At 37.0% G+C, this 17,277-nt stretch overlaps 2 protein-coding genes, 1 long non-coding RNA gene, 2 other non-coding genes and 3 pseudogenes across 8 annotated transcripts; 4 read left to right on the top strand and 4 right to left on the bottom strand.

Moving 5' to 3' along the window:
• Positions 1-498: 498 nt before the first annotated feature.
• On the bottom strand, positions 499-1,227 carry W03D2.15. The gene has a single exon (NR_151575.1). It is a non-coding gene; the product is annotated as an Unclassified non-coding RNA W03D2.15 (non-coding RNA).
• A 1,545-nt stretch (positions 1,228-2,772) lies between these two features.
• fbxb-55 (F-box domain-containing protein) lies at positions 2,773-3,541 on the bottom strand (the record flags this gene model as incomplete). Its single annotated transcript, NM_068072.1, has 2 exons — positions 2,773-3,313; positions 3,363-3,541. The coding sequence occupies 2 exons, from the start codon at positions 3,539-3,541 to the stop codon at positions 2,773-2,775; spliced, it is 720 nt and encodes a 239-aa protein (NP_500473.1).
• A 365-nt stretch (positions 3,542-3,906) lies between these two features.
• Positions 3,907-6,416, bottom strand: str-122 (annotated as a pseudogene). Its single transcript has 8 exons — positions 6,228-6,416; positions 5,165-5,328; positions 4,916-5,117; positions 4,792-4,866; positions 4,617-4,745; positions 4,115-4,226; positions 4,046-4,067; positions 3,907-3,991 (listed from the first exon to the last, which is right to left on the bottom strand). Coding segments are annotated over exons 1-8 (978 nt in total).
• A 2,231-nt stretch (positions 6,417-8,647) lies between these two features.
• ilys-6 (Invertebrate-type lysozyme 6) lies at positions 8,648-9,807 on the top strand. Its single transcript, NM_068069.4, has 5 exons — positions 8,648-8,691; positions 9,208-9,320; positions 9,368-9,484; positions 9,542-9,598; positions 9,659-9,807. The coding sequence occupies exons 1-5, from the start codon at positions 8,658-8,660 to the stop codon at positions 9,752-9,754; spliced, it is 417 nt and encodes a 138-aa protein (NP_500470.2). The 5' UTR covers positions 8,648-8,657; the 3' UTR covers positions 9,755-9,807.
• Positions 9,808-10,051: 244 nt separating this feature from the next.
• W03D2.11 lies at positions 10,052-11,786 on the bottom strand (annotated as a pseudogene). Its single transcript has 5 exons — positions 11,628-11,786; positions 11,324-11,575; positions 10,727-11,002; positions 10,401-10,672; positions 10,052-10,166 (listed from the first exon to the last, which is right to left on the bottom strand). Coding segments are annotated over exons 1-5 (1,074 nt in total).
• On the top strand, positions 10,598-12,390 carry linc-77. Its single transcript, NR_101903.1, has 2 exons — positions 10,598-12,206; positions 12,251-12,390. It is a non-coding gene; the product is annotated as a long non-coding RNA linc-77 (long non-coding RNA).
• Positions 12,013-12,385, top strand: W03D2.14. The gene is made up of 2 exons (NR_151574.1): positions 12,013-12,206; positions 12,251-12,385. It is a non-coding gene; the product is annotated as an Unclassified non-coding RNA W03D2.14 (non-coding RNA).
• Positions 12,391-14,077: 1,687 nt separating the features above from the next.
• Positions 14,078-15,735, top strand: W03D2.6 (annotated as a pseudogene). The gene is made up of 6 exons: positions 14,078-14,202; positions 14,248-14,341; positions 14,614-14,853; positions 14,899-15,484; positions 15,533-15,654; positions 15,702-15,735. Coding segments are annotated over exons 1-6 (1,201 nt in total).
• The last annotated feature ends 1,542 nt before the right edge of the window (positions 15,736-17,277 follow it).

Genomic DNA, 17,277 nt, shown 5'->3' with positions numbered 1-17,277 from the left:
TGAGTCATGATTGCAACTGAAGGTACTGGCAGAGAAGAATGAGGAGTTGACAAGAACTAGTTACAGCGTTGTCCATTTACAGCCTGCCGCGTCTAGATCGATAAAGTGTCTTCTGAGTGGGTTGCTCGAACATTTGCAACGTGATCGATGCTGTTCAAGGCCGACTGAAAGTAATGAGGCAAATATGTATTGTGGGAGACTAGCTAGGAATGCTACGTCATCGATTGATATTAGCGTATGTAGCAACTGTCTACGTCATCATTTGTAGACGTTTGATGGGTGTCCCAACTGCCTCGACAGATCTTAATGACGACAGAGGGCCCTTAGGAAAACAGTATACGTTAGAATTAGGGTAGCCGAACTTATAAATTGTATGAAATAGCGTAAGTGTGTAAGATATTCGATACAGTTGTGTTTACTAACAACGAGGGCCTTTGGTAAAACTTGATAACTTCTGCTGATTCATCGATCTCAAGTGTATAATAAACGTATGAACTCTTTATATGTTTATTATTGCTAAATTTTTTATTTAATACATTTGGTTAAAAAAGGACCCCTACTCTACAAACACAGATAAAAAATGCAATAATAGTAGTAGAGTGAATAGTAAACAATAGAACTGAACTATAAGGTTTGAATGACTGCTGTATCCAACAATTTTGTCATTGCCGCCACTAGGACGTCATCGTCGATTTCCTTATTTTTTCTTCCTTTTTCTGCTTTCGAAGTCGATCAATTCTTTCGGCTCGTTTCACTCGGAGTTTGCAGATCTGACAACTCACATTGAGTGATTTCGATTTTTCCTGGCATGTTGAAAGCATCGGTCAATTGTTGTGAAGCTAGCTCCCAGGTCTGCACTTTGAGAATCAAGGCCTTCAAAATGAGTTTTTGTCGCGCTCTCGAGGCAGAACAGAAGTAGACGTGCTCCAGTGTCCTTTGGAATTCCCAGTCGAAAAAAACTTTGGTGTAATTCTGCAGCCACTTCCGAAGTTGAGCTCCATTTCCCTCCGAGAATTTCGGAATGTTCGTTTGAATGATTCGTAAGCCTTTTTGTGGGTCGGTGAGGGAGCAGCTTGCTACCTGTTTACCTGTTTGAGTGCAGCTCTGTGTTATTTTGATGAATTAGCAAAAATATAATGAAGAAAAAACAAAAAAAAAAGCAGGGGTAACAACCAGTCACCCAGGAATAGAGCAACCACCAGTCGCTCACAAAAAGAGAAGAATCACGACCTCTATCGTCGATATCCGTCAATCCCCCTCCGTCTCTTTTCCGCTAGGGTACAAGAACTACTGTAAAACGGCCTCCTGGAGTGCTCATAATTATTGGAGCGCGCTTGCGCGACACCTCACGAACTCCAGAATTCGCGGGAATTTGTTTCGCGGGGACAACATTTTTTGCCTATTTTTATTTTCAATATTTTGATTCATAATATTGTTGACAAGCATCCTCAGAATTGAAAATATGTTGACATTTTGGGGGGGGGGGGGGCAGAAATCGGAAAAGTACCGGAAATTATTAAACGTTAGAATTTGGGTAGCGGGACTTCAAAAAATTAACTATCGTAAGTGTGTAAGATATTCTAAACGCCTGCTCACATTTGTTTCGCGTTTTTAGGAATTGTGTAATGTAATTTACCGATTTTGCGCGGATTTTGAATTTTCAATTAACGTTTTAGATTTTTCTCCAGCGAAAATCTGCAATCTTCAATTTATTCATCAATTTGGGATTACATAATTGTGATAGCAAGTAAAGAAATAGGAGTTTTAAAGGTTAATATAATACGTAGAAAAACTAATTATGACATTTACAAGGAAAGGAAGCCAATCTAGTCCTGGACTTTAAATTGAGACGTATCTCATTTGAAAGCTTATGTTTAGCCTAGATCACCACAAAAATTTCAGCGGCGGAACTCAACTGTGAACCCCTGAAATCGCCATCTGAAAGTGTTTCAGTACATTTTTTCGCCGAATTCTAGGTCAAGGAAATGAACGTGGTTCTGAGCGATTAGAAATTGTTTTTGGGGGTTTTAGGGTCTATCAAACAACGTGGAAGCTTTTTGGAAATATTTTTTTTTTTGAAAAATTTAAAAAAATTAGTAGACATGAAAAACACAACAGTTTGAAAAAGCAATAAATACATAATTATACACGTTACATAATTATAATTATACACATAAATACAAAATTCACATTCCGTGATTATTTTCACTCGGGAATCGCTCGCCCACTGTGGGGGAGTCTACGCAAGGACAACGCAAGGACAAGGATAACATTCTAATGAAATGGAAACGATTGCCCGACTGCACCAATTCTAGTTCAAGCGAACAATGATAACTTTTGTATTCTGTATTCCTTCACGTCTCCCAGCGAGCGTAATAAATTATTATTATTATTATTATTATAACATTAATTACATCGCGATTCCAGAATTATTCATCCCACATATACATTTTCATCCAACCGTTTACATTACAAATTGTAGCGATTGTACCATCAACTCGTTGAACATCAATCCCGCCTTCCACCACTGTCTTGATTTCCGGCAATGTTTTCATTCTACTGTTTGGTGCCACCTGATAACTGATGCCCTTCAAAACGTTTTCTTCAAATCTCTTCATAGTTATTTTATCATATCCCAGTGATATGGAAAGTTTGCGTAACCTTGGGTTTGACCCATTGATCCACTGTTTTAAGAACAGATTTGCATCGAGCAGACTGGTAGGATGAACCATCTCTACTTCAAAACTATTGGTCAGAAGTAGATCGTTAAGATTAAATTTTGGCCAATACTCCACACGTAGAAGCTTCATGTTGCCCATGAGTATTCCATGAATCTTCTTCTCCAAATTGAGCATCGCCTCGATGAGTATTATTAAGTTTAATGTTGTGAGAAAGTTGGGATAACTTTATTATAGCGTTTTTGTCAGTTTCGGCACAGTCCGTGTAAACATCGTCTATTCCCATTTTCTGGATTTGCATTCCATTGAGAACTTTATAAATCCATTGACCATCACGTGTATTCAGAGAAAATGAGAAATAGTCAATCGTAGGATAATGAAAAGTTTCAAGAATATGATTTAAGAAAGCTTTTGCATTTATTCCTGGAAGTCTGCATACAACATCGGGAGGTCTGTTGGATCTGATTAAATAATTTTCAGACAGAAAGTCTATCGTTACGTATATAATGTTTTTACAAATATTAAACAATAGGTGGTGTGCGTCACCTCCCATCATGCACTTTATATCGTAAAGTTTTAGATTCAAAGCTCCCACTATATTCTTTGCGAAATTCGATGTAAACGAGAAACATATTCTGAAATTATAACAATTTTCATATAAATAATTGTGAACTTTTTACTTACAAATCTTTAATCTTCATAGTTTCGATTGCACGAAGAAGTGTTTTTTTAGGCAATGGACATATTGGAAAGGGCAGAGGCGTAGTCATGACTGCAACTGGCTGAAGGTAATGTGAACGGTGTAGTGGGAGACTAGCGACCATCATTTTTAGACAGAAAGGGTTATACATGGACCTTCCCATCTGCCTCGACGGACCTGAATGACGTCAGATCGCTCACACATTAATATGGACACGTTAGCATGGAGTAGAGTGAATGGGGAAACTTTATTAAAAATTATCTGAAATTCAAAATTACCACCCGGGAATGAAAATCCAACTTTTTAAAATGAGATCTTCGAGCAATAAGCGATTTTCTCCGCCTATTTTTTAACCAGCTGATTGGCTTGAAAGTGGGCAAAATTGATGAATATTGTTCAAAGGATGCTTGTTTGGTGTTCGTTTCTTAATTTTAAATTATTTTTGAAAAAAAGAAACGGTGTCCAGATTGGAGAGAGATTACAAATTACAAAAGTATATGTTCATTCCACAGATACAACGTTTAAAAATACTACGACATCGTATTATTATTCAATGAATTATTTTTCACAGGTGTCATCACACTCAGCGATCCGACTAGTTTCCTTGTTTTACCTGTGACAGATTCAACTTCGGAATTTCTGCAAAACAATTATTCCACAAACTTACAAAACACTGCATCCCTATACACCTGAATCATAAATATTACAACTAATGCATCAAGTCCCGGATAGATACCATTAGTCATTGTTACCACATTTGATACAGAAGTTGGAATTGGAATAGAGAAAATTGGGAGCACTATGATCGCTCCGACAGGGAAGAACAATGTGAATATTGGGATTATGGTCTGGAATAGAAAATCTGTAGTTTTCCTAGTTTCAGCACCGGAAGACAGGACTCTGTCTATCCCAGAATGGGCAGCAGCTCGTCGATTGGCCATTTTAGCTTATTTGGTTATACCAAGTTTTTTGAAGGTAGAACTAACTAATTGTTTTATTTGTGCAGTTTTGTTAAGCTGAATTTAGTAACAGACGAACAAAAATTCTGTTCTAGTGAACAATGTGTTGAGGCTGAATCGGATAAACTTTTGCCGATTTACAATCAGTCGAGTTTCCCAACTCTGCGCCAGTGGGAATCCACAGATCTCTGTTCATATAACACAGGCTCTTGTTAAAATTACGCAGGATTATGTTATAGCTACGCACTGTCCAAACTTTTCAAAATACAAATCGCTCACCTGTATAACCAGAGTCCTAAACAACTGCTTATTCAGCTCTTTCGTCCGTTTACTAATAGTTCTCTTATTATCATTAATCTTCTTGTAGGTTTTCAACCCGCTTATTGTCATAACCATCGTGCAAATTGTCTTTAATATAATCAACCTTATTGTTAAAATTAGACTAGTTATCTACCATAACCGTGCAGTTTGTTGCGGTGCCAAGAAAATCTATCCAGTTAGCTCTGGAGACGCCTGTATTGTCGGTGTACTGAAATAGCTACTTATTTGCGAAAATCATACATGGTCTAAGCACTTACAAAATACAAGAACCCAAAGTAGCCGACGCTCCCAAAATCCACCTGATAATTATCCCATATTTCTTGCCTAACAAGCTCGGTCTTAAACTCGGTTGGACCACAAAAATAGCCGTGTACTAGGTACCAGAGAATAGTGATAATAATCGGGATTACGTAAATCTTCCACATCTTCCAGCCCTCAAGATGGTGGAGATCGTGTGGTCTGGAATGTTTTTTGGCTAGCTGACGAATTAAATCATAGAAGGGTACCGGCAAACCGCAATGTACCGAAATACAAAATGAGAGGCTAGGAGGGTGATGCAAAGGGCAAAACTGCACGCGTATAGTGCTGCGAGAGGGTTTGCGATCCATTTTTCATATCGGAGGAAGCTATCCACGAAGAGGTAGACACTGGCTCCGCTGGCATGAATTACCTGAAAGTGTTAGAAAAGTGTGCGGCAGTAACCGATCGGCAAACGTGGCAAATTGCCCGTTTGCCGGAAATTTCCAGTACCGGCAATTTGCCGAATTGCCGATTTTCTAGATAACTATTTGCCGGAAAGAAAGATTTTTTTAGAGGAATTTTTTCATAAGACGGAAACACAGTCCTTTTTTGAATTTTTTCCCGTTTTCTTTAGATATTTTCATAGAATTTTCTAAGATGCGTACATTTTTGCCGATTAAAGTTGGAATTCCGAAATTTCCAGAAAAAATGTAGAAAACCACAATTTGCCGATTTGTCGGTTAAAATGTCCGGCAAATCGGCAATCCGGCAATTTGACGGAATTGAAATTGCTGGCGAATTGGCAAGTCGGCAATTTGACGGTTATTGCCGGATTTGAAGTTTCCGCAAACCGGAAACTTCGAAAATATCCGAAATTGGCAAATTGCTGGAATTGAAATTTTCGCCAAAATGGCCAATTGCCGGAATTGAAATTTCCGGCAGATTGGCAAACCGGCAAACCGGACAATTTGCCGAAAATGAACATTTCTTGCAAATTACCGGAATTGAAAAGTAGTTCGGCAAATTGCCACAATTGAAATTTCCGGCAAACAGGCAAAGTACTTTATTTTTTTGAAAATTTCCGAATTTTAATTTTAATCGGCAAAATTGTATCCTAGAAATAGTGCTAAATCTATTTTGAAAACTATGCAAATTCTATGAAAATATCTTTAAAAAACTGGAAAAAATTTTATGAAGGAACAGTTTTAAGCGTTTCCGTTTTATAAAAAATCTGGCAAATAGGCAAATCAGTGAATTGCCGAAAATGAAAATTTACGGCAAATTGGCAAACCGGCTATTTGATATACAGTTCATTAATTTCTAAAATACTCTTTCCGGTAGCGTAAGAACCTCCACGAGTCCATAAATCAATGAGTCCAACGCATATGACATCATCAGATACTTGTAAGACCCGAAGCTTTTTGGAGTCTTTGTAATAATCAGATATAGCAAAACAAGATTTGAAATTTCCGTAAAAATACATCCGAAATACTCTCCAAATCTGAGAGCCGCGTGCATTTTAGACAAGAATGAAGGTAAAAAAGTTTGGTCTCACTTCCTTGGAGATTTTGTCTTTTTCACCTAGTGATTACGTGTCTGGTCTGAGAGCATGTCATATAATTGAGCCTTCTGATTTTGAGAAGTAACGGATGATAACAACAATACTAGAAATTTTTGTGTTTGGAAAACTTTGGTCTAATTTTGGCGTATTAGCAAGGAAATCTTATTACGAAAATTTATTACTGCGACTACTAATAGCTAGTCTGACAGGTGCACGTGCACTGGTCATTATTATTTTGAAATTTGTGCTCTTATAACATTTATAGAAGACAAGGAACTAACAAACTATAAACTTCATTGAAAGTGAAATTTTCGGGCCTGATTTATGAAAAAAAAACTTGAAAAAATTTGCGGGCAAAGGGGCAACGACACCGTGTAGATTTACGAAAGGCTTAAATATTTCATTGTTCAGCTTGATTCAGATTTTCACCGTTTTTTTCTAGTTTTCTCCGAAATGTTCGAAGCTACACATGATGTCAGGCTATACATGGTGTCTCCACTCCACATGAAAAGCGGAAACATACATTTTGAAACACTTTTTACTTTTAGAAAATTTATGGCGTCACAACGTATAATTGTTCGGATAATTTTTTTTGCAATTTAGGCGTCGATTTTCATTAATTTTTTATAATTTTCAAAAAAAAATTTGTTTTAATTGACATTATTCGTTTTTATTGTATTGGCTGAATTTTTAGAATTTCAATAAAATATCAATTTTATACAAAATACCTATGTTCTGAAAGCCCAATATTTGTAAAAAAAGCATCGTTGTTTTCTCTGTAATTAGATTCTCTGTAATTTGGCCTGCTTGTAAACTGATTTGGCACGTATGCCAAATAGGAAACAGTCACTGCATTCTAGTCACCAATGACGGGCATGATTGAATGTCATTTTTTGAGCCACAAATTTGTAGTCCACTATTTTTTCAATTTCACTTCAAATCTTAAGTCCACGGCACCTCGGGGGAATGTTGTACCTTTTTTTTGAACTTGTTCAAAGTAGATCACATTGATTTGCAATTGGATATTGATAAACTTTTTGGAGATTATCAGTTTCTATTAGACAAGCCATGGCTGACAAAATGCAAATACGTCGAATTGATCGGTAGGGAGATATTCCTCACATCTGAGCAACTGAGCAAGGCTTTAAATAGTATTAGTGTGGAACATGGATTAACACTCAATTGCCAGTTTGGATCGAATTTTGACAAAACTGTGGTGAATATATTGCATGGGGTCTGTAAAACTGAATTGAGTGTTCTGTAAATTTTAGTTATTCAATATTCGCCGATTGGATTCCTATTTCAACCCAGGCTTTACACTCGATGGCTTAAAATCTATGAACTGTGAAGAGCTGATAATCTGGAAACATAGTTTCACACCAGAAGACATAAATAATTTTATCCGCAATTGGTTAAACGGTAGCATGCAAACACTGAAACGATTCCACTTGAACAATGATCTCAAAACAAGAGATTGAGTTGTAGTGTTGAATGAAATTGCAGTTAATAGATGGGACGGAGTACGGCGAGCGGAATTTTACAGGTATTTTTGAAACAAAGGAACCAGTCAATAATTAATAATGCACCATCTGATCACGTGGTGTCAAGCTGTCCCATTTTGGTTTGATCTACGTAGATTTACTAGAATTCCTAGTTTAGACGCAGACTTCTAAACTGATTTTGCATGGTTAAGAACGTGCTGACATCACATTTTCTCGGGAAAAATTCCCGCATTTTTGTAGATCAAACTGCAATCGGACAGCCTAACACCACGTGGTCTGACAATTTCATAGAAAATTTAGATTTAGGAGAAGTCGCCTTTTTTAGGACGAAAACTTATCATTTATAAAAGGGTTGTTTTCAGAATCGGAATTCAAGAATTTGACTGTTCCGATGGATGGGATATTGAAAGGGAAGATGGAGTGGTTGCTACTATACTGTTTGAGGAGTCAGCATTTGATTTCTTTGTTTGGCCTTGATATCTTTCTGCTTGCTGTGTTTTTGTTTCCCCGACTTATTTATAATCTCTGTAAACAACATTTGTTCATCATCGTTAATTAACATTCATTTTGTTTATTGATTCATTTGACTAAAAATTTGTTTATTTGTTCTAACAAAAAATGATTCAGCTAACAATATTTTTTGGTAAGCTAGCCGTATAAAAAGAGCGGTCAGAGTCCCTCAGTTTATCTGCAGTCATGTTTGTTAAGCTGTGCGGTATTTTGGCTTTTGGTATGTTTTTTTTTATAGTTCGACGAGTAGAACAGAGTTACCTAGAATACAGGTAGTCACTTACAGTGTTGGCGGCAATTGCCGTTCGGCAAATTTTTTTTTGCCGGTTTGTCGCTTTGACGGAAATTTTTATGTTTGGCAAATTGCCGACTTGCCGTTTGTCGGATATCAATTTGCCGGAAGTTTTTAAATGCATTCTTCACAAGACGGAAACACTAAAACTGTGCCTTTTCCGAAAAATTTCAACAATTGCCGTTTTTCCGTCAGGTTGTCGCTTTGCCGAAAAAAAGTGTCTACCGCCCAGCCCTGGTCACTTATGTACTGCACCTGCATAGAATATCTTATACAAGCCTTTCGGTACTTAGTTAGGTGGGCCATAGGCCAATGATCCGTTTCAAAGGAACACTGGTCGGTTTTCAGACTATTGCAGGCTTTTGGCTTATTCCTGAAATAGTTAAAGGAGTAGCTTTCTTTAAGTTGAAGCGATACATTGTGAACTAACTTATTCCTCCCCAGCCGTCACCTATGCCTCCTCCGATTGCCTTCAATGCATCTGCAAGAAAGAGTCAGAGTGTAAACCAGTCGGATGTAATGATGATGTCGGATCCCTCTCATGTGGATATTATCAAGTATCTACACTGACCCTCTAAAATTAGAGAAAATCTAAAAATTGTAGATCAAACTCTCATACTACAAGGATTGCGGTCAACCTGGTAAGCGAGCCGGAGAGTCGGTTGAAGCTGCATGGAGAAGATGCTCGGATGAGCTGGACTGTGCTTCTACTTGTGTTCAGGTTTTTTAAAAAATTTAACTGAAATAATCTATAAATTGAGTTTATTTGGTTTTGTAGAGCTACTACAATCGCTACAAGAAACAATGTGCCGGAACTGGACAGGGAGCTTGCGAGGTAAAACGCTTTGAATTTTATTTGTTGCTAATACATATGAAAATTAAAAACCATATTCAGATAATGGCCCGTAACCATAATGGAGGACCAAGAGGGTGTAAGAAGTCGGCAACGTTGGGATACTGGAATGGAATCAAGGGTCTTGGATGTTCTTAATTAACAATTATCGATACGATTTTTACAGAGATTATAAATGATTCGGAGAAAAAAGAATTGAAAATGCAATATAAATTGTACAGAGGAAACAAAAACACAACAAGCACGTGGTGTCAGAATGTCCCATCTCGGTTTGATCTCTGAAAATCACGGGAAATTATACGCAGACGTCTAAACTCATTTTGCATGATTAATAAAATGCTGACGCCACAATTTTTTGGTCGAAAGATTGCCGCATTTTTTGTAGATCAAACCGTTATGGGACAGCCTGACACCGCGTGAACAAGCATAAAGATATTAACGCCAAAAAAAGAAATCAAATGCAGATTCAACAAAGAGTACAGTAGCAATCGCTCCATCTTCCCTTCCGATATCCCAACCATCGGAACAGTCAAATTCTTGAATTCCAATTCTGAAAAAAAACTTGGAATTTTTCCCCAAAAAATGTGATGTCAGCACGTTTTTAACAGCGCAAAATCAGTTGAGAAATCCGCGTCTTAAGTCACGCGATTCTCGTAGATCTACGTCGACCAAACCGAAATGAGGCAGCCTGACACCACGTTTCAGATGGTGCATTACTAATTATCAACTGGTTGGTTTCTTTGTCGGCTAGACTACATACCAGAAATGTTAGTTCCAAAAATACCTGTAAAATTCCGCTCGCCGTACTCCGTCCCATCTATTAACTGCAATTTCATTCAATACTACAACCCAATCTCTTGTTTTGAGATCATTGTTGAGGTGGAATCTTTTCAGTGTTTGCATGCTCTCGTTTAACCAATTGCGGATAAAATGGTTAATGTCATCTGGAGTAAAACTATGCTTCCAGATTATCAGCTCTTCACAGTTCATAGATTTCAAGTCATCGAGTGTGAAGCCTGGATTGAAATATGAATCCAGTCGGCGAATATTGAATAACTGGAATTTAGATATACTTTTTGCAGTTTTACAGATCTCATGCAAGATACTTACCATGGTTTTGTCAAAATTCAATTCAAACTGACATTTAAAGCCTTGCTCAGTTGCTCAGATGTGAGGAATATCTCCCTACCGATCAATTCGAAGTATTTGTATTTTGTCAGCCATGGCTTGTCTAATAGAAACTGATAATCTCCAAAAAGTTTATCAATATCCAATTGCAAATCAATGTGATCTACTTTGAACAAGTTCAAAAAAAGGTACAACATTCTCCCGAGGTGCCGTGGACTTAGAATTTCAAATGAAATTGATTTGTGACCTACGAATGCACTGAAAAACGTTAATCATTAACCGGAAAGGTATTTTTACTACAATTATTAACCGATAATTTCACAGTTGACCTTTAAATTTTCGGCACTCTCAAAAAAATATTAAACGTTTTTGACGGAAAAGTCAAATTTCTGGGTAAAAAATGTTGCCAGGAAAAAAAATAAATTGAGATGCTAAAGCCCGTTAGCACATGCTCGCTGGCTGTCTCAAAATTTTCTCGCGGACGAGAAAACGTTAAAATATTAGCAAAATGGCCTCCAAAACGGTGGAAGAGGACGATTCCTCGTCTAACATTCAGGCCTCCCTGTGACTGTAACTTACTGAAATATATTAATAAATTGATATACATCATTGTTCGATGTTTGCAAGGCGCTTTTAATCGGACGCGTTTTAAAATTATTGTAGGAGTATACAACATCATTGAGAGTTTCGAAGATTAATAATCTTCGAAACTCATACTTCTTGTCGACTGGATAATCGTGAATGAAATTTTCAACCATTATTTTGTAAACTTTCCTCTTTATTTTCTAAATTTAAATTCGAGTTCTTCTTGACGTTTGCGAGAGTTGTACACTTAAATAATTCATGCACTGATTGTGAATGTAATGTGGTATATAACTTACACTTCAAAAATTTTCATATGATAAATAATATTTCGAAATGGAAGAAAGGGAAGTTTGAGCAAATTAAACGATTTTTTTCGTCGATACAAACCTAACAGCAATGAGCAGTGAGCTTGAAAAAATCGGACAGTACATTGAAATAAATTAGTAAAAAGGCTCATTTTGGGTTGCAATGAAGTGCGGAGATATGAGAGCACAGTAATGTAATTTTGCGTGGAGATTTTTGCAATCGATATATTCTGTCGCACCAACATAATGTACATGTTGGTTTTCCTAACAAAAAACATACCTACTACATGACTCGTATCTTAGTAGATCGATAGTATGGCCCACCGGCCATTTTCGACGCAGAAATTTTGTTTTATTGATTAGTCGACCAGTTACTCTCTCAGTGAACACGGTCAGTCTGTCTTCGTCTGCAATGTACGGTTTACTGCTAAAAGTCTTTATCGACTTGTAGTTGTTGCCGTGTTGGCATGGCTCGCTTGGTATTTTTCAAAGCCATGCCGCCAGGAGGCGGTCCACATCCAGCAGACCGTGGCTGAAAGACCCAACGAACCAGGAAGGATTTATACCTTCGAGTAAGTGCTTTAATAGGTGGTTTCATGAATTCTGAGTATTTCAGCCCTCCGAAAAATTGGTTTCCATATTGCGACTAGACATGCAGGGAGTGGCAACTGTTTTCTACATTTCAAACAACTAAAGTCAATCAACTATTTCAAAATCATTACTTATCAAATGTTTCATTTCAATAAAATTGTACACAAAATCGGTTTATCGCACCAAGTAATACTGTTGATAAGAAATTATTTCATAAGATCGACAGTTTCACTTTGTTTTACTCCTATATACTTCCTATATTTTATTCTTCTAACTACAGTGCGCGCGCTTGCTATAGGACCCCCCTAAATTTTGGCATTATTGAAAAACTCAAAATTTTTCGTGGAAAACTATTATGATATTTGGAATCAGGATGTCGAAAAACCTATAATCCCATGTTTTCATGAATTTATCATAAAAATTGAAAGCACCCGACCAATATTTCAAAAATAAGGCCGCGCGTCTGCTATAGGACCCCCTGAGATTTTCGAAAATTTTCACCGAAATTCTCGATTTTCCGAGTTTTTATGAGAAAATAAGTTTCAAAACTATGTTTAATTACGCTTTTGAAGAGAAATTGTGCCTATTTATTACTTTTCAGAAAAATTCAAATTTCGATTTTTACTAATTTTTTACATTTTCAGATGTTTAAGCCCGAGAAGAAGCTCATGTGCCACTTTTGTGCTTCAACTTTTATCACCTGATTTGAATAGTAGTTTCACAGAGTTTCGTAAATTTTGAGCTGATTAGGACAATTTAAACTCATTTTACAGCATAATTTATGACAAGCTTTTGCCCTGTTTTTAGCTAGCAGGCTATTATGGGCTCATATCTAAGCTGCCAACTGATAAATCTTTTTTACAGTTATCAGAGCATTTACCTGGCACGTTTTGCTAACTGTTTTGAACATACAGTCACTGAGAAAAAATTTGCTCAACCATCTACTGTGATCGAAAACTCGCTCAGCAGAAAATGGCTTGAGAATGTACTGCAAATTGAGAACTCGATATTCGTCGCCTGCAGATGGTTGAGCAAATTTTTTCTCAGTGACTGCATGTTCAAAACAGTTAGCACAACGTGTCAGGTAAATGCTCTGATAACTGTAGAAAAGATTTATCAGTTGGCAGCTTAGATATGAGCCCATAATAAGCCTGCTAGCTGGAAACAGGGCAAAAGCTTCGCATAAATTATGCTGTAAAATGAGTCTAAGTTGTCCTAATCAGCTCAGAATTTACGAAACTCTGCGAAACTACTATTCAAATCAGGTGATAACAGTTGAAGCACAAAAGTGGCACATGAGCTTCTTCTAGGGCTTAAACATCTGAAAATGTAAAAAATTAGTAAAAATCGAAATTTGAATTTTTCTGAAAAGTAATAAATAGGCACAATTTCTCTTCAAAAGCGTAATTAAACATAGTTTTGAAACTTATTTTTTCATAAAAACTCGGAAAATCGAGAATTTCGTTGAAAGTTTTCGAAAATCTCAGCGGGTCCTATAGCAAACGCGCGGCCTTATTTTTGAAATATTGGTCGGGTGCTTTCAATTTTTATGATAAATTCATTAAAACTTGGGAGTACAGGTTTTTTGACACCCTGATTCCGAATATCATAATAGTTTCTCACGAGGGGGGGGGTCCTATAGCAAGCGCGCGCACTGTATTTTTTTCAGATCCAAGAAACAGCCAACCGAAGCACTCAACCTAAAAAATATTTAATTTTAACTGAAAATAAATAGTAGCACTAAAACTTAACCGAAAACATTGTGAAAACCCTAAAAATAAAATCAATTTCAGGTGATGTTACCTGTAAACCGAGCAACAACTCAACAATACTTTTTGCCTATTCAAACGACATGGACTCTATCTCTGTAAAGTATGGCTTGCTGAATTTTTTTGGCAACACTCAGTGTTCATACTTTGCCAACGTCCGGTTTGATATTCGTCAAGAAGATCCAATTTATTACCATCAAAACTTTACGTGAGATTGATTTGGGTGACGTTCGTTTTTTAGGATTTTTTATAGGGAAGCTACGGATTCTGTTAATGCACATTTCCCTAATCCTAAATTGAGCTACCCGGATAGAAGTACTGGGAGCGATGCATTAAGAGTTATCGAGGTTTGCATACAATACATTTTGTTTCTGGCTTATTGGTCACTTGTACTTTGTTTCGAACTGTTGCAGGTCATAAAAATATTTTATTAAAACGAATTTATTGGGCAGTAAACATGAGTACTCAGAAAACACCTTCTCTGATTGACCTTTGAGTATTGGGCGAAATCCACACACCTATGTATTAGTTGCTGGCGTCTTCAATTAAAGTTCGTGTTACATCTCCCCCGACTTTCAGAGGTTGCACGACAGGGAATATACTTTTTTTAATGTTTCAGAGGTTCTACGAAAATGATCAAGTTCCACTTTGCGGGTCGGTAGTGATTATGTTTTTGAGCCGTTTTCCAAATGAAACCGATATTGCTCGAACAGTAGCCAAAGTTCGTCAGTATAACGGAGTCGTTAGCGTACTTTTGCCGTTGGATTCAACAGGCGGATTACAGCCAAAGACAATGTACAACGTTGCTTCAAAGACAAATGGGATCGCTGCTTTTGAGTGGAGAAACAACTATTCCGAAGTAAATAAAGTTTGTAACCATTCCCGTGATGTACTATAGTTTCAGGCAGTTCTTCGATTTCCTACGTTTTATAGGTTTCCAGTTTATGCTCAGAATATGCATGTGTCGGGAGAAGGCTTTGAACAAATGCCACCGTTTTTAAATCCATTTGGCATGCCACCGTTTTAAAATCCATTTGGCGATTATTTATTTTTCAATGCCATGATTACAGTCCAAGATCACGGGAAGTTTTCTTCAAAAGTTAAATTCGTCGAGCGTGAGATTTTTTGGCATATCGGCACATGCTGAGTCCGAAAAACTCGGCAAATTGTGACGGTGCCGCACATCTCTGGTACCATGCTGATTTTTTTAAAGTTTAATTCCTTATCGCATATCTTATTTTCGTTGTTAAAAGTATATTTAAATCCGATAGGTGAGCGACACGGTAAAATGATAAAAATTGAAGATTTTAGCTAAAGTTAATTCAGTTTCATTAGAGCTCATTTTGAGTCTACACCTACGAAAAACCCTTTATCTATGTTCTCTTCCAGCTCCCGATGGTGCATTCGAGTCAACTTCTGTTGTATGGTACAACCCACAATCTTCTCTTTCAAGCAATTTCACAACCAACACTGATAATCTTGAAATCCTCGTAAGTCCGTTTAGTCACTTGCAAAAGTTTTCGGTTATTATTTTCCAGTACAACGGAACTTTCGACTCTGTTTTATTCGCTTTTGATGACAAGGTTTTCAACATGACTTTTGATTACTCGTATGCGGATAATGAAACACAAAGCATTCAGTTTCGATTTTACAGTTTATAGTGAGGCACTTTTGTGAAAAATTTGAATGAAAAATAGTTTTTTTCAGCCCTCCTCCCAATTGGTTGCCGTATTCCGACTGAAGACTCGAAAAGAAAATCAGTGTTTTTTATTCTCACCAATAACTTCAATAAACAAGAACATTTGTATTCTAACGCGCCACAATTTAAAAACAATTTCAACCCCACACTCAAAGATCTGGTTTCAATTAGTAACTTTCGCTTCACAGTAGGTGGTCTTCTCCTTCACACCCGCTTCTATGTTCCTTTAAAACTGAGAAAACACTCCTTTTTCTTATGTTATTATTTGTTCGTCGCGTATTTGCTCTAGTGATCGGAGTACAATGTCCGAGTACTTCGTGTGAACAAGTGGATTCTCTCGCGGCTGGGCGACTGTGCCTGTCCGCTCAAAATACAATTTCTTGGTTGTCTTAACGATTTTTTTTTGAGTTTCCCACAGAAATGTGCAAACTTTCAGCAGTTACAGTTTGAATTTGAAAATTATAAAAATCTCCATCTTTTTTGCAGATTTTCCAGTTCTAAATTGCTAAGAAAACATAAAATTTTCAATTTTTAGAGAAAACGCTTACAAATTGGAAAAAAAATAATTTTCTTGCCAAAAATACATAGTATTAAAAAATTTGAATTTTCCAAATTTCCGCTTGAAAACTAACTTTCTTCGATGTTATGACGAAAAATAGTTTTAAATCCTGATTTTACAAATGTATTCCTAGAAATTTGAATTTTTCCTAAAAATTACAAAAATTCACTTTCCTTTCAAAATTCTGTGACTTTTGGCATAAAAATCTCGCAATGAGGCTTAGGCTTAGGCTTAGTATTAGGCTTAGGCTTAGGCGTAGACTTAGGCTTAGGTTTAGCTTCAGGCTTAGGCTTATACGTCGACTTAGGATTGGGCTTCGGCTTAAGCTTAGGCTTGAGGTTAGGCTTATTGGAATTGCCAAAAAAAATTATTACCAAATCTGTCACATTAAGCCTAACCGCACTCTTCGCCTTCCCTGTAAGTTCCAATTTTGAAAAGTTTTTCGCGATCTCCGTCTTCCCTGATCCTCGGTGCCTGGGCACCTCAACTATTTTTCCATCTGCTTCGGAGATCCCGTTCCTCTAAAGCAACTGCTCTTCCCCATCAATCTCTGCTGTAACAACTCATAAGCCCGCAGGGAGGGTCCTGCTTCTCTGGCACTCTCCACTCTCTTTTTCTTCACTTTTTTCGACGTATCCATCTTTATATATAACCAGGGGCGTCTTAATAATTGCTGGGTGGGTTATTGGAATTAGTTGACGGAAGAAAAGAAGACGTCGTAATTTCGGTGAGACACACACATCCGTTGTCAGCATAATTTTTTTTTTTTGGACGCGGGCGACGTTCTGCCTCATCATTTCCCTCATTTCTCCTTTTGTTTTGTATGTTTTAGAAAAATGAAATTCCTCAATTCTTGTTCATTTTCTATATATTTCTCATAAAATTGAAATCAGAATCAAAAAGCAAGCAGTTGAAAGCCATTGCTAGATAGTATGTAAACCAAGGAGGCATCGACAGAAAGAGGAAGAACAACACTTTCGCGTTTTCAGCACCACTTTTATTGTTCATCGTCACTTTTGACTTTT

This window comes from Caenorhabditis elegans, chromosome IV (assembly GCF_000002985.6).
Source record: "Caenorhabditis elegans chromosome IV".
Classification (NCBI taxonomy): Eukaryota; Metazoa; Nematoda; class Chromadorea; order Rhabditida; family Rhabditidae; genus Caenorhabditis; species Caenorhabditis elegans.
Note: the sequence above shows the minus strand (reverse complement) of the source record. Positions and strands in the feature narration are given on the sequence as shown.

What these genes read in the sequence shown, in the direction of transcription:
- ilys-6 (NM_068069.4), top strand. Translation starts at nt 8,658, where the DNA reads ATGTTTGTTAAGCTGTGCGGTATTTTGGCTTTTG. An exon ending in GTGCTTCTACTTGTGTTCAG is followed by an intron (nt 9,485 to 9,541) that starts GTTTTTTAAAAA and finishes TTGGTTTTGTAG; the next exon opens with AGCTACTACAATCGCTACAA. An exon ending in CTGGACAGGGAGCTTGCGAG is followed by an intron (nt 9,599 to 9,658) that starts GTAAAACGCTTT and finishes AACCATATTCAG; the next exon opens with ATAATGGCCCGTAACCATAA.